At 38.5% G+C, this 15369-nt stretch overlaps 1 protein-coding gene across 3 annotated transcripts in view; it reads left to right on the top strand.

Moving 5' to 3' along the window:
- LOC127357523 (zinc finger MYM-type protein 4-like) overlaps nucleotides 1-15369 on the top strand; it is a 20331-nt gene extending 4962 nt beyond the window's left edge. For 2 of the 3 annotated variants that reach the window (XM_051389755.1, XM_051389756.1), the window contains exons 9-34: nucleotides 243-411; nucleotides 1609-1812; nucleotides 2431-2581; nucleotides 3145-3215; nucleotides 4080-4175; nucleotides 5265-5497; nucleotides 5596-5776; nucleotides 5930-6124; nucleotides 6689-6839; nucleotides 6999-7114; nucleotides 7198-7335; nucleotides 7627-7777; nucleotides 7863-8035; nucleotides 8456-8591; nucleotides 9250-9375; nucleotides 9501-9538; nucleotides 9621-9738; nucleotides 9845-9957; nucleotides 10241-10415; nucleotides 10866-11107; nucleotides 11184-11355; nucleotides 11924-12075; nucleotides 12753-12867; nucleotides 12942-13190; nucleotides 13296-13425; nucleotides 14474-15369. In XM_051389755.1, coding sequence (XP_051245715.1) covers nucleotides 243-411; nucleotides 1609-1812; nucleotides 2431-2581; nucleotides 3145-3215; nucleotides 4080-4175; nucleotides 5265-5497; nucleotides 5596-5776; nucleotides 5930-6124; nucleotides 6689-6839; nucleotides 6999-7114; nucleotides 7198-7335; nucleotides 7627-7777; nucleotides 7863-8035; nucleotides 8456-8591; nucleotides 9250-9375; nucleotides 9501-9538; nucleotides 9621-9738; nucleotides 9845-9957; nucleotides 10241-10415; nucleotides 10866-11107; nucleotides 11184-11355; nucleotides 11924-12075; nucleotides 12753-12867; nucleotides 12942-13190; nucleotides 13296-13425; nucleotides 14474-14705 — 4027 coding nt within the window. In that variant the 3' untranslated portion in view covers nucleotides 14706-15369. The remainder of the gene's footprint in view (nucleotides 1-242; nucleotides 412-1608; nucleotides 1813-2430; nucleotides 2582-3144; nucleotides 3216-4079; nucleotides 4176-5264; nucleotides 5498-5595; nucleotides 5777-5929; nucleotides 6125-6688; nucleotides 6840-6998; nucleotides 7115-7197; nucleotides 7336-7626; nucleotides 7778-7862; nucleotides 8036-8455; nucleotides 8592-9249; nucleotides 9376-9500; nucleotides 9539-9620; nucleotides 9739-9844; nucleotides 9958-10240; nucleotides 10416-10865; nucleotides 11108-11183; nucleotides 11356-11923; nucleotides 12076-12752; nucleotides 12868-12941; nucleotides 13191-13295; nucleotides 13426-14473) is intronic. The other variant, XM_051389757.1, reaches the window with a different exon arrangement.

Below are 15369 nucleotides of genomic sequence, written 5' to 3'. Positions count from 1 at the left end.
AATGGTCTCTTGTTCCAGTTCCTCAGATCATAAACTGAAAATCTTAAGGTTTTGTATTGCTGATCGGACAACAAGCCAAGACAATAATCACCAGGTTAACAGATAATGAAAAACTATCATTAGTTGCTGCCTTAAAAGTTTGACACCAGCAAAAACACAGTTGCTGTTTCTTCAAGCTCTCTGTGTCATTAAATCTCCCAATATACAACTGACTAACTCTCATCTTGATCTCCTTCCCTCAGGGTGATCTTGCGGCCTCACAACATCATCCTGGCTCCGGTGGATGATTCAGGAACTATGAAGGAGTTGTGCAGCAACGCCTGCCTTTCTTCTGTCAACTCCAAGAGGAACTTGGCTGCACCGAAACCCCCACCTCCACCAGAGTGCCGGATGTGCACCAAATTTTGCTCTGTAAGGAAAAAAACTTTTATTGAATCGTTTTTATGACTTCTCGTTACATCATTGCCCTGTGATTTTTAATATATTACATTGTCATTACATTGGGATCGTGCAGTCGTATGTCGATGTTTTATGACAGTGGTTCTCAACTCGGGGGGTCGCCAGAGCTTCTTTGAGGGTCGCGTTAAAAATGTACACAGTAGACCTTTAGCTCAGCACTTGTTCATTTCAGTGAAGAAAATAAAATAAAATTGTTATTTTTAAAGTTAAGATTATTTTTTTAAGATCTAAGCTTTGAAGACCTGAACATAAGCTATATTCACAGGGCCTTCACTCTGCCTAACAGCTTTGTTCTCCATTAGAAAAGTTAGAACAACCAAAGAGCTAATAGAACAATAATCAAGTGTCAGGGAGAAGAAAACACTAACTTTGTCAAAGAAGAAGTCTGTTAAGTCTGTATGATTGTTAAAAATAAAGAAAACCTCTAATAAAGACAGAGAATTGCATAAAAAGTTCCTAAAAAGGTTAAGAAAACTAATTTTAGGAAATTATCTGCTCAAAATTCATCCAATTTTCTTGTTTTACACAAACTTCCTGCAGTTCCTGTGTTCGTTGTACAGTTTATCAGTCGGAGATCGTCAGTTTACTCTGTGATAGAAAAGGAGTCCCTAAATGGAAAAGGTTGGGAACCACTGTGTGTTATCATATTTAAAGCTTAGCTAAAAAGGCTGTTCTGTATTATTGTCAACAAACCTCATGAAAAGACCAAAACCAACATTGCATTACATTTCTCTACTCTGTCTGTGGCACTCAGCCCCAAACAAATATACAGTTCAAAAAAAGGTCATCATTACCTAAAATGGTTGGCACTGTAGTTTTTGGCAAACGTTACTCAAACAGCCATAAATACTGTATTTATTGGGGACTATTTTAAGTAATTTCAACTAGCGACACTGACTCAAAATACAGTTTACAGTTACAATGAGCAAAACATGTCACCCAGTTCAACAGTGAGGCTCATATAGTCACACACACAAACATCCACATGTCCTCTCTAAAGTCTACAGGTGTTCATTTACATTCGTCTTAACTGTTGTGGTGTCTGAAGCCATCTGTTGGATCAACTCCCATTTCTTTATACTTTGTATTAAATAGAGAAAACAGTATTTATTTAGCAGTAACATAAACGTGCTCCTTTGTCATCCTCAGTGCAAATTCAAGCTAAACCCGGATGGCTCGATGCAACGACTGCCTCAGTCCGCCTGCTCCATCAACGACAACAAAGTCAACGACCTGCCTGGGTTTACCTGCGACGTCTGCGGCTCCGTCTGCTCCGACAGTCGGCTCACGCTGAAGATGGACGGCGGCAGTAAAACCAGCTGCAGTGAAGAATGTTTGGTCAAACTCAAACAGGTGCAGAAATCATCCCAATAATGATCACTTCATCTGAGCAGGACAACCTCCACATTAACACTGAATAATCTCGTTATTATACAGTACTGAAGATGATATATTATTAGTATTACTACACTATAAATACAAAGTTTTTATTTATTTTATTAAAGAAAAAAAAAGGTTGATAGTTTTTACACCACCAGCATTATTTCTATACATATATGCAGTTATATTTCAACTAGTGTGATAATCTCGTACTAACTTTGGCATTGATCTACCCTTTCTTGGTAGTTGGCTGCAATTAATGGAAAAATGATGCCGTGTGGCAGAAAAACTGTTCTCATTTTAGTAATACATAAATCACCACTTGGTAATCATTTGTGGATCATGCAACAAGCAGCAGGTTGTCATGTGGCTATTTGGATATTAAAACAAACAGAAAAACAGACATTTCTGTGTTTTAAATAATTATTTTTGGTGTTAAGAGGAAACTTAAGACATAAGACAACTTATACAAACAGCTTCCTTTTTGAGAGATTCAAAGAGCAGCACTGCAGCGAAGTGGATTGGTTGTTTAACATTGAAAGTTAACAAGTTAATCATGTTGGTGTTGGTGTTGATGTTTTTTTCCTGCAGAAGATTGAGACGCCTCAGCTGTGCCCAATGTGCCAGACGTCCCATCAGATCTCAGACATGGTTGACAGTAGAAATGATGAGGGCTGGCTGGACTTCTTCTGTAGCAACAGATGTATGATGGTACACAAAGCTCAATCTTCTACCGTTTCAGGTACTTCAGCCATTTTATTTCATTTATTTATATTTATATTTATATTTAACAGTATTTATTTTCTTCTGTCACATCTTCACTACCTTTATTTGCATTGTTCAGGTACTTTTTGCACCAAATTATAGAACAATTTATGATCTTTGACAGCAGTTTATAAACATAAGAGAAAGAATAGGTTGTATTTGTCTGCATCGTTATATGCATAATAATATAATAGTAATATTCTTCAGTTCACTAAAACCAGAAACTCCTTCTATGGATAATGACAAGAAGCTGAGCTGTCAGCCTCTCTGTCTGTGTGCTGAAACAAAAATATAACCTGTTCTGAAAACTTTAATGATGGATGAAAGTTTTGGAGAACATAAGATCGTGTTTATTTTTAAATTTCGGGCGAAAAATAATAAATAATGGCCTTTAGAGCTGATCTATTGGCATATCTAATATCTATTAGCATTCACAGTTTACCCCATCTATACTAGTGCTGAAAATTAGTCTCTAGCTATGGAAAATATCTTTCTGCAGACCAGAATTGATCTCCTATTTACCATCTTCTGTCTTTATAGGAAGGAACAGCCCGTCATTTGATAAGAATGACATTAAAGAAGTGAAGCCGTCGCTACTGAATCTGGACTGTGTGAGTATTATTTATACTGTCTTGTGTAATAATGCCTATACATTGATTCAGGGCAGACTGAAGCAGACACAGCATGGAGATTGTTTCTACATTTGGATGTGATTCACAGTAAAGCAATATGACCGATTTTGTTGCTGACAAACAATAACACTAGAGTATTTATTCTCTGGGTGAGTTGCAGTGTGTGTTTTAGGGACGCCATGATACCAGAAGTTTAGTAGTTGATACCAATCACAGTGAGAGTCCACAAACAATAAATCTGATGTACGGTAAAACTCCTAATAAAAGCAGGGTCCCAAATAGACGCAGGTCTCCTTTACTAGCCTGGTGTGGCTACACGTTTTGACAAATAAACCCAGGTCTCAATTAGAGGCCTTTATAGTAGTTCTTTGGATGTATAAAACCAGCTGTACAATTTGAATTTCAAGCTGTTAGTTGTCAACAAAACTCAGGAGAAGCAGCACAATTTGACAGTATTTTCGTCTTTGCTGAACAAGAGTTTCTTGCTAAAGGAATAAAACGCCTGTCCCCAATAAAGGCCGGGTGGGTTCAGTGATTTAAGGCAATTAACACCCAGGCTATTATTAGAACTTTTACGGTACTTCAACGTACACTCCTCTATCAGGCATGTAGCCTTTCAGTAAGAAATAAAATTAAACAACTACTCAATGTATTCTTTTCTGTTTCCCCTCTTTAGTTTAGTTTTCAGTCTACAGGAGTCTCTTTATATTACCTCACCTTTTTAATGCCTTTCTTCCTCATATGTGATGTAAAAACATCAGTTTTCCACTGGCCTGTGAAGTGTTGTCTTCTCTTTTAAATGTTACACAGCTCATCTGTCACTCTCTCTTTTCACCTCTCAAGATAAAACAAGAGCCCATTGATGAAGAGTACAAACAGAGTGTCTCACCCTCCATATCCACAGAAGACATCAAGGACGAGCCTAATGTGATAAAAAAGGTACGACACATGATGCTTTTCCCAAGAGAGCATAAACATACATTTATGTATACGTCACATAAGACAGAGAGAAAACATTCATTATATTAAAGGTTCAGCATTGAAAATGTTTCTTTTATGTAATAAAACATTTGTAAGGGTTCTGTACTTAAAGTATATAAAGTGAAAAGTGTTATATAGATTATAGGATTATTATAAGCAGTGCATTAATATGTAAGCAGTATTTTTGTTGTAGTTAGTCAAAGCAAATATTCATACTCATAAAGCCATTTCTGTTTGTAATTGGTTTCTAAAAACTAAATTTAGCTGCATTTAAGTATTTAATTTAACTATTAAGTAATTACTAATTTAAATATTTTAGAAATGTGTGTCTACATCTTGAAATAATAAAAGTTACACTACAGGAATTATGAAAAAGTTGATTTTAGAAAATTCTTTGCTTTGAAAACATTTTGAATATTAGTACTACTACATCATCTTATATATTATAATAATATTAAAACATCTTAAATGTAGTGGAGTGGAAGTAGACAGTGGCATAAAATGCATATACTTAAAGTTTTTATACTTTTTTTAAGTACAATACTGCAATTGAAACAGGTCTTTCTCATCATTATTGTTTGAGGTTACAAAAACATAAAATAACTCAATAAACACACTCAAAAGACACTCAAACAACAAAAGCAATCACAACACCCCATCACACCCATACAACCAGAACATCAGGCCCAACAACCTAAAGAACAACAAAACATCAATATTATATTTATGAAAATAAGTAAATTAATAAATTATAGATCATGATAATAATAATAAAGATAAATACTTATTTTTATGGAAATTTTGACTATTAATGGCCTCTCAAGATAAATAAAAAAGAAAGGGATTGATATATTACACGTTCTTTAAAAACAGAAAACTACATACATTTATTAAGGAATTCATAAATAAATAATAAGTACATAAAGTCATTGCATTATTTCCAATATTCTGCTTTAAAAATGATTTAATATTAATATGAATAGTATCCTAGGAGATGTTGCCATATTCCACTGACATCATTGTGCGTCGTCTTGCTATTTTTGACAGGAGGACTTGAAGATTGGTTCAGTCTTCTCGTTGACGGGAGTCTCCACGTCCACGGCGCCCACTCTCACCCACAGGGATTTGCCTGCGTCTTGTTCCAACTGCAAAAAGGTCCTGATGGACGGAGAGACAGTTTATCAGAGGAAAGCCCACTCGAACATCTTCTGCTCCACTCCTTGCCTTTTGAAATTCTACCAAACGAAACAAGCTAAGAAGACCTGCCACTTCTGCCTCCAGTGAGTCACATACTAGTTTAAATTACTGATATTTAAATCGACTTCAGCTTCACTCCCCTCAGCTGTATCAACACACTTTCCTTCCTTTGTTCTCTCAGGGCGATAACGCAGCCTAAGGATGTCCTCCAGGCCCCGGTGGATAATGAGGAGACGATGAAGGATTTCTGCAGCCAGACCTGCTTGTCCTCTTTCAACTACAAGACAATCATGTCCACTAGAATATCCATCGTGCCAGTCGCGTCACAGTCACAATGCAGCATGTGCAGCAGATATTGTGTTGTAAGAGACAAAGAAAACTCTATTTTTATTTATAGTAATAATGAAGAACACTGCCTGTTATAAGAACGATCTCAGATATAAACACTTCAGCTCACAGCCTTTTTTGTTATCCACGTTTATATGGACTTAGGATGTTGGTTTATCCTCTTGCAGATCAAACACGAGATCCTACAGCAGGACGTCGTCCACAAGATCTGCAGTGATCCCTGTTTTTTCCGCTTCTGCAACATGAACAACCTGTCTGTCTGTGAGAACTGTCGCTCCAACTGCAACACACCTGTCATGCTCAAGATGGAAAATGGCAGCATAAAACTGTGCAGTGCAGAGTGTCTGGTACAGTTCAAACAGGTAATACGATAATGTCAAATGTCAACAAATATGTTTTAAGAAGATCTTTTTGTAAGTCATTTTAAAGGCTGGTAGGAATGTCTAGTTTAGTTATTTCTAATGGGAATTAAACAATTATTATTACTTAGTTTTTTAGTTCTGTTTATTTGTATTTTAGTTATTTTGTATACAGATTATATAAAATATTACACAGATAAAAAACAATAAAGATATTAGATAATAAAGATACAGTACAGTACATATACAGTGTAAACATTCAGCATATTTATTCCCTGGCCTCTACATAGTCAGTGAAGGGTTGCCAAGTTTTTATGGAATTTCTCAGAGGTACCTCACAAGATGTCCAGTTTGAGTTGTTGTGTTTCCAGCTCAATAGAATTAATCTGCGAGCTAAAAAACTGGGTCAGGTTCTACTTGTGTCCCAGGATATGGGCATAGCCGAAACATAATTATTTTAGCAAAAGGCAGCAATAAAAGTGAGAAACAAAAGAAAATACATGGGCCAAAATAAGTTTCTCTCAGCCCTAAACGCTGTAAAATGCTGCTGTTTTTGGGACTTTGCAGAAAATCGAAGCGCCGCAGCCGTGTGCCATGTGCTCCACGCCCCATTTAATGTCTGATATGGTTGAAAACAAAAACAGCGAGGACGTGGTGGAGCTCTTCTGTACCAACAGTTGTGTGATGGCGGCCAAGATCCAGGCTGTCAGTGCGTCAGGTACTGGACTGACAATAGAAGAGCTCTTTATCCTTCTCTGTCAATAATGCACCATTGAAACTAAATATAATACATACATGTAATATTAGTATTTGTGATATTAGTAATTACTTCTACCATTTGTCCAAGTTTGTATCGTGAAACCTCTTTTTCTCACAGGTATTCCGTTGAATTGTGACAACTGTGGTAAGACTACACTGCCAGCCTGCCACCTCGCCATGTCGGATGCCTCCATCAGAAACTTTTGTACTCTAACCTGTGCCATGGCTTTTAAGGTAATACAGCTCATACAGTGTTCAATACCATACCATATTACCACATTTGAAAGTTTAAAACCTTTTTTTCTTTTGTGTTACAGGAGACGCAGAACGCTGCCACCAGCCCAACAGCAGCCTCCGACCAAACCCAGTGTGATTTCCTCAAACCACCGGAGAAACTACCATGTGCACAGTGTCGACGCATTTTAAAAACGACACCCAAAGTTGTCCAGAAAAAGGTTTGTTGGGTCTGTTTTTTTTAAAGATAGGACATGCAGCTCAAGCATAAAGCTACCAGGCTGTGATAGTAACATTTAAAGAAGCAGATGTTTAAACTAACAGGGAAGGTCTGTACTTTTTGTTTCCCCACTATTGTGGGAGTGCCGTTGAGTGAGTCTTAAAAATCCAACTGAAACCAGTGAATCTAACATTGACAGTGTTGGACTGTACCAGTTGTTAAAGCTCTCACTGTGATAGCTTAGAAATGGCAACATACACTTTGACACTGACCGTGTGTCTTTTGTCTACAGGGCAAAATGAACTTTGTGTGTAGTCAGGCCTGTTCTCAAGAGTTTAAGAGGGTCAACAACACCATGGGCAAGTGTGAATTTTGCAAGAATGAAAGGATCATCAAAGATGTCAAGAGGGTCAACGACAAAGATTGCTACTTCTGCAGCGATGGTAAGAAGACATAGACAGACAGACTGACATAAATTCGTAAAAATAAAAGCAGGATTAAAAACTTCTCTACTTTCTTTCCTCCCAGGCTGCATTATGCTCTTTTGCCATGAGCTGGAAGAGAGATGGGGGGAATACTGTCACTTGTGTGCTTACTGCCTCTCCACCTCTAAGACGTTGGTGACAGCTCAGTATAAAGGCGTTGAAGAGGAGTTCTGCTCTGAAGAATGCAACTCAAATTACAACATGCTCTTCTGTCATGTAAGTAGAGAGGGGAAGTTCAGCCATTGCACAGTTTACCCGCCTATTGTAGATAATGTGGTATTTAAACTGTAGGTGGGTAATGTATAGTTCAGATTGGATCTTGTAAATCATTTGGCTTTCTTGTAATATTTAGAGTTTTTCTAGGAGCTCTATATGTTTGTTTTTGGATGGATTCTGTCTGTTTGAATGTTCGCATTTGACTCCTTTTACTTTTTATCTTTATTTTATTCATTTTATTTCTAAAGCAAAATAATATAAAAATGAACAGTTTCCATCTTCTCAAATGTGAACATTTGCTGGTTTTCTCAGACTTCTTATATCTTTGACTTGTGGACAGTTGAAGATTATAATTTATAATTAATCAGCAGATGGACAGATAACAAAATATAGTTGTTGCTCTCGTCTGTTTTCTCTCAGCTTGCCAAGTGTGACACCTGCGGTCGCGAAGGGAAACTGAGGCAGAGTCTTCCCATGCTGGGAGAGGTCAAACACTTCTGTGACCTCAAATGTCTCCTACATTTCTGCAACAAAAAGGTCCAGATGGTCAATAAAGGTGTGTGTTATTATTGTATGTTTGTTTATGAACACTGGTCACTCGCCCAGCTCTGGTTCTGGCACAATTCCCCACCGGCTTCCCCACACCTGAATACCGGCTCCTCCTGATGGTCCAAAACTTCTCTGCTAGCGTTGTAAATATACCACCACTCCCCCGATGCTTTGAGCTCCTAGTCCGAAAAGCACAGACTGAGCTAACTAGCTAGCCTATCACTCAGATCACCATCAAATGGCCTTATAGTGACCTTTTTGGCATCGAGTCTTCAATGTTACTGTTAGAGGAAAACTGTTGTAAATTCACCTGAGGCCACAGCCCTACGTCACTGAAACTGCAGCAGAGAATGACGGAGGCAGCATTCACCCCATTACAACTCAGTGCAGCATCACAAATGATAGTGAAGCTGTTGTTTTAAGGTAGAAACGTTACATAATGGCTCTTTGGTCAGTGGGTTTTTACACAGACCTTCAGCAGTTAAAGTTAAATGTGCTCCAGACCTGAGGATGACTTTCAGTTAGTGACCCAAGATCTGCTTTGGGTCCAGTTGTTAGGTTTTTACGAGATGGGAGCTTCCCAAGGACCTCTAGTCTGACTTTTGTTGTTAATTACTTTTTTATATTATGAGCTCAATTACTAACAGCCCCTCTTTGTTTCCCAGCAACAGTCTCTTCACCTCCCAAATCTGCAGGAACAGTGGAGTCCTCCCCTGTCATCGCTAACGTCATCTCGCTTGCTGGCACCTTGGCTAAGCAACCCGATGCCTCTGCCAGCTCTGCACAGCACGGTACACACTCACACAGACATTATGTTAATTACCCAGACTGTCCTCCTGTGGGAAATACTCACTTAAATAACTTTTAATTGTGAGAAATTAAGATGCTTCATATACTGACTCAGATTTCTCCACAGTGTCTCTCTGTGACATTCAGACGAAGGTTGTTGGACATGTAAGTTTACTCCTCATCCTCCACATACGCATCCATCAGAGGCCATACACTGTTATCATTGTTTGTCTGTCTGTCTCTTCAGGCCAGTGTTCAAACAGTCCCCAAGGAACTGAAGAACAAGTCCATGCTCTGCACACCGTTGGTCCATAACAAAGGCATCTCCTGTACGACACAGACTGTCAACACAGAAACACAGACTGGTAAAAAAAAAAAAAAACTTCCAGGACTCTTTTTAAATGCTCGGTGATCATCTTTAAGATGAATTAAGATCTTTGATGTTGTTGTCTTTTTTTCTGTTGTGTGCAGACAACTTCGAACCCAAAGTCGTAGTCCTGCCTCTCCCGGTGCCGGTGTACCTTCCTGTGCCTATGGGCATGTACAGCCAGTACACACCAAAGCCTGTGGGCCTTCCCTTACCGGTATTATGAAACACCTTTTATAAAAAAAAACACAAAATCTTTGTTTAAAAGAGATAAAATATCAGGCGTCTTTATGACCCACATTCTCAGTTTGAGTCAAGCCAGGAACCTCTGCCACAAGTCATTCCCAGTCTCTCCGCCCTACTTGGGTTCCTGTCACTTTATCCATTAAATATTAAATGTCCTATAACCAATGCATGTTGGTGTGGTTGGGATTAAGCAGCACAGCCTCCAGGTGCCACTATCAGATTTTACAGACTTTACCAAACTGTCCCTGCCGCAGCTTCCTGTGCCCGTGTTTCTTCCTGCGACGCCGGACGGCCCTGACCAAACCGTGGAACCCGTGAAGGAGAGGATTCAGCCCGTCTCCTTCGGTGAAGAGTTCGACTTCAAGTCTGAGATAAAGGAAACACAAGATGAGAACGACGAGACAAAAGAGGAAATTCACACACCAAAGGGTGAGATATTTGATAGAAACAGCTGCATCAAGAGAGCTGATTATGGAAACTGTTGCTCTTTATTCACTCTATATATTTGTCAGACGAGAGTTAAAGCTGATTTAGAGGTAAGGGTGCAGTGGTTTTACCTAAATATACAGCATGTTTTTAACAGTTTCTAATACAGATTTGCTCTGTTAGATGACTGCTGGGAAATCATGGAGGTCCTGTGAACTAAAAGTATTCTGTTTTCTCATATCTATTATTTGTAATAATGTTAGTTTGTGTAACATAATTGTGGCCAGGACTTTGTTGAAATTTAGATTTAGATGCCAAGAGACCAGCCAGGTTAAATAAAGGTAAAAAAATATGTAAAAACTTTTAGGTGAATGTGACAATTCCTCGTGATCTAGATAAACATATAAACTCTGCAGCTTCAAACTGGTTCAAACTTATCTTCATTATTTCCAGAGCACAGTAGTGATAGCTTCGATGTAGATCATCAGGCCACTATCAACAACCTGGAGGACTTCTTGTCTGACACCATCTTCGGGTCGCCCAGTCGAACACACACCCACGGAAAAGACGTGGGAATGACCAGTGAACTTCAACTTCCTCTGGAGATGAGAGAGGATCCTGAGAGCTCACTGAGTCCTGCACAGGTCCCTCCACTATTACAGCAAACTGTGGGGAAAGTCCACAACAAGAATAAGGTAACAAATCACCTGGGAAGTGAGTTTTAGTTTCATTTTTCCGTGGTGTAATCTTTGTCTGTTCTTTCTATCCAAGGGTCGTAAGCTGCAGCGGGTCTCCAAGGCAGCCGATGAGGAGACATCTCAGAGAGACTTTTCCAAGTCCACGTCTAGAAAGCAGCACAAGCTGAAGAGTCAGTGTGGGATTGACGCCTGGAAGAGATGGATACAGCTGAGGGAATCACAAACCGACCTGGACCTCGTTTCATGTAGGTTATTCTGTTTTTGTTCCTTTTTTTTACAGTAGTCTTTGTTGTTAACATCTAGAAAAACACTTAACAAATGCAGGTTTAAACAGATATTGTGCAATTTGCAAAACTCCTTTCGGTATTTGAAAGATAGAACGGTGAAACGAGGGAGTTGCAATCTGCATCTACACCAGTAGATGCCACTAAATATAACCCACTGGTTATTTAGAACACCTTTATATTAACTTGAATAGTGGTGGAACGATTCATCTAGCAACTAAATTATTTTAATATTCAGTTAATTAACATTTATTAAGGAAAAACAATCAAATCATTTATGATTCTAGCTCATGTGTGAAGACAAAACAAGCAATTTGTTGACTTTATTTTTATCTCTGGGACACTGACATTTTATCTGTTCAAAAAAGGCCATAAAAATTAAAATATAATCATTAAAAATAATATAATAACATTTAAGTCAGTAATAGAAATGAGTAAGTTGCAGCCCTGAACTGATTAAACATGAGGAATCAGATGACGCCGGGCTTTCAAAATGGCTGACACAATCCTTTAACACTCTCTCCATCAGCTCGCACTGCAACGTTTAGTGAAGATGTTCTTCGCTGCTCTGCGACCGAGCTGAGCGACGGCCTCTGCCGATTCATTACTGAGGTGAAAGGACCCGATGGAGCGCCGTACTCCCCCGACTACCTGTTCTACCTCTGTCTCAGCATACAACAGGTAAGATTAGCCTCACTGTGCACGGACACTTCATAGAATATATATGCACCATGTACCTGCTAATGAAACCCAACTGGATGTTTTATACTATTTTATAAAGAGACTATTAGACTACAAGACACTATCAAGTTTATTGACACGAGGAAACTGAGATACAGTGGGTTCAACATACTACAAGGAGTTTTTAACTGGTTATGAACTTAATTTAATACTATATGACCTACATAAGCAAGAAATTTGGGTATTTCTATTTAGTTATTCTTGTCAGGAAGGTCGGATTTGATCGGATTCCCCTTAAAATCAATGAAACGAGTCGGTGGAAACACGGGTCGTCAAAATCAACACAAAATGAAAGTTCCTTATTCCCACTTTAACGAGGTATAAGTAGGCTCGACAAGTAATTGGAGGTCTTATTTAGGGGTGATGTTGTTTCTGATTCCTAAGTTAACTTCATTTTTATATATTATTAATTCATCTTTTTGTTAATTTTTTGTTTACAACATTATGCAGCAGTCAGTAAATGGAAGAAACTAAATAATTAACAAAAAACTCTGAGTTGTAGTTTTTTCTTAATTTCATCTCCCTCTGCTGAGGAATTCATACGCACAAACAAACATTAATTATCTTCTTCACACAGTTCTTGTTGTTTAGTCTGTTGTTTTGTTGTTTCTCTGTAGTACCTGTTTGATAACGACCGTATGGAGAACATATTCAGTGACCGGATCTACAGCAGGTTCTCCACTCGGTTCACCAAGATCCTGAAAGCTTTCAAACCCTCTGTCACAGCCAGCGGTGAGTCACTGTGTCTTTTTCTTTCTGTCTCCGATCAGATCGATCAGATCTATAACCGGTGCCTCTCTCTGCAGGTCGCATCCAGTCCAGTGTGGAGGAGGAGTTTCTGTGGGACTGTAAACAGTTGGGGGCGTACTCCCCCATCGTCCTCCTCAACACTCTGCTCTTCTTCTGCTGCAAGTTCTTCGGGTTCACCACGGTGGAGCAGCACCGCCAGCTGTCCTTCGCCCACGTCACGCAGTGCACCAAAACCAACCCGGACGGCACCGAGACCGCCTTCCTGCGGTTCTACCGTCCAATATCCAGAAACGACGCGGAGTCAGGTACCAATAAAGCTGAGGCCTGATTTTACATTTAACGTCTTCTTAGACTGTGTAAAAATCACTGGTGTGTGTGTGTGCGTGCGTGTGTGTGTGCGTGTGTGTCAGATGCAGACGGCGTCCCGGCTAAGAAGTGTAAGAAACATGAGAGTAAAGAAGATATCCTGGAGATGATGGAGAACACAGAGAATCCTCTCCGCTGTCCAGTCAGACTCTACGAGTTCTACCTCTCTAAGTGGTTTGTAGCTTTAATTTCTTTCTTTTCTTTGACTTTTTATTTACTATATTTCATTTTTTTTCTGTCCTCCCTTCTGCTGATATGATGTTATGGTTTTAGATATGATCAGTCATTCTTGTTTACAGCTTTGGTTACACTACACGACTTTTAAAATCCGATTTGTCTTGAAGTTGTGATTTATAGACTATGTGACTGATCAACGACGAGTAATCCTCAAATCTGTCTTGTCTCCAAGCTACGTCTGACTACGTTTTATTTTCTGTTGTCTGTCTTTAGTAACTTCGTGTCTTGTACTATTATCAATAGTTTTAATTATTTATTAAACAAGTCCAGGTAAACGCCACCATGTTAAGGGACTTTATGTGGACATTATCAGTCTCAAAGTTGTATTACAGCTCACCGAGTTTATCTAGGAAGACAATAAACACATTAAGTACACATAAAAACACAATATACTGTAACTTACTGATTAACTTTTATATTATTCAAACAGTGAACAAGATGAGTTTCTCTTTTAACTTCAGACAGTTTACGGCTCGATTCCTGCTCGTCATGGAAACACCTGATTATTTAGAGACTAGTTTTCCAGCCCTAGAAACACCTGGATATTGATTAAAATGACCAAATATTGTGGAAATAATCTATGTTATCCTGGAAATGTTTTGTATTTTAGCCCCTCACTCAGATTACATAAACATGGGTGTGTATTTTGTTTGAAACTCGACTGTTTGGAGTAAAAACTGTATGACACCTTTAAAGCAGGTTAACAGATGTTTAGTCTAATTTCTGTGAGCAAAACTGTTACATCTCCATCTAATGGTTGATAAATACATGCACAGTGATGTTATTGTAAGTGCAACGATCACTTTCACTTTCTAGAAGATGAATGTTCTGTAAAACTGTTACTGTACCTGATGGCCAAATGAATGTCAATTTGTCTAAAATTTCAGTTTATACGACCGTTTGAGAGCAAGTTAACTTAAAACTTAAAAGTCCTGGAAAAAGTTTTTTCTGTTCTTTATTTTCTGTTTTCTGTCCGTCCATCCAGCTCGGAGTCGGTAACGCAGCGCACCGACTTGTTCTACCTTCAACCAGATCGCTCTTGCGTTCCCAACAGTCCTCTGTGGTTCTCCTCCACGCCTCTGGACAGCGGCACAATGGAGGCCATGCTTGTTCGAACCCTCGCCGTTGGAGAGCTTCAGTGGGAATACAGACGAGGCGTGGACCAACAGACTGCAGATGACTCAACATTTATACCTGATGAGGAGGACTCACAATGATGAAGTCCAGTTATTTCATTTTAGATTCAAGCTGCATTTAAAAATCTGTAAAGTGGATTTATTTGGATAAGTCCCACATATAGTTATAATATATGCTTTGTCTTAATAGAAGTTCATTAACAGTCGAATCAAGATGTTTTTTTTTTATTTGATCAAACTAACAGACTTCAGATAGACATTCTATATTAACGGACTAATCCTGCTTTGAATTATGGGTAAAGTAAGACTTTAAACTGAAAAACGTGAATGAGCAGCTGCATCAAACAGCAGCAAATTCAGCAAAGAGTGTTAACCATGTTTTACCAGTTTTACAGACGCCCTGAATAATTTTTATTTTATTTTATTTTATTTAAACTTTTACTGTTAAACCATTCTTTTAAACTCATCCTTTCAGGGCGTTTCTGTAAAGCGGACTCTAATTTGCATTAAACTAATCTAAGAATAAGATGAAGACTGATCTAACACACAACATACCACCAGTGTGAAACCGGCCCCTGATGTGTTTTCAAGTTTAAAGGAGAAAAAGAAACTTATGAAGAGGAAAGAAAAAAACTTGTTGATTTAATGTTTGTCAAACCTTTGTTTTGTGTTTGTGTCCATTGAGTTGTGAGAGTTGAGATTGAGTTATTTTTTACTTTTTATTAATAAAATTATTTAAAAATAA

This window comes from Dicentrarchus labrax, unplaced genomic scaffold (assembly GCF_905237075.1).
Source record: "Dicentrarchus labrax unplaced genomic scaffold, dlabrax2021, whole genome shotgun sequence".
Taxonomy (NCBI): Eukaryota; Metazoa; Chordata; class Actinopteri; family Moronidae; genus Dicentrarchus; species Dicentrarchus labrax.
This window is presented reverse-complemented; position numbering and strand designations above follow the sequence as displayed.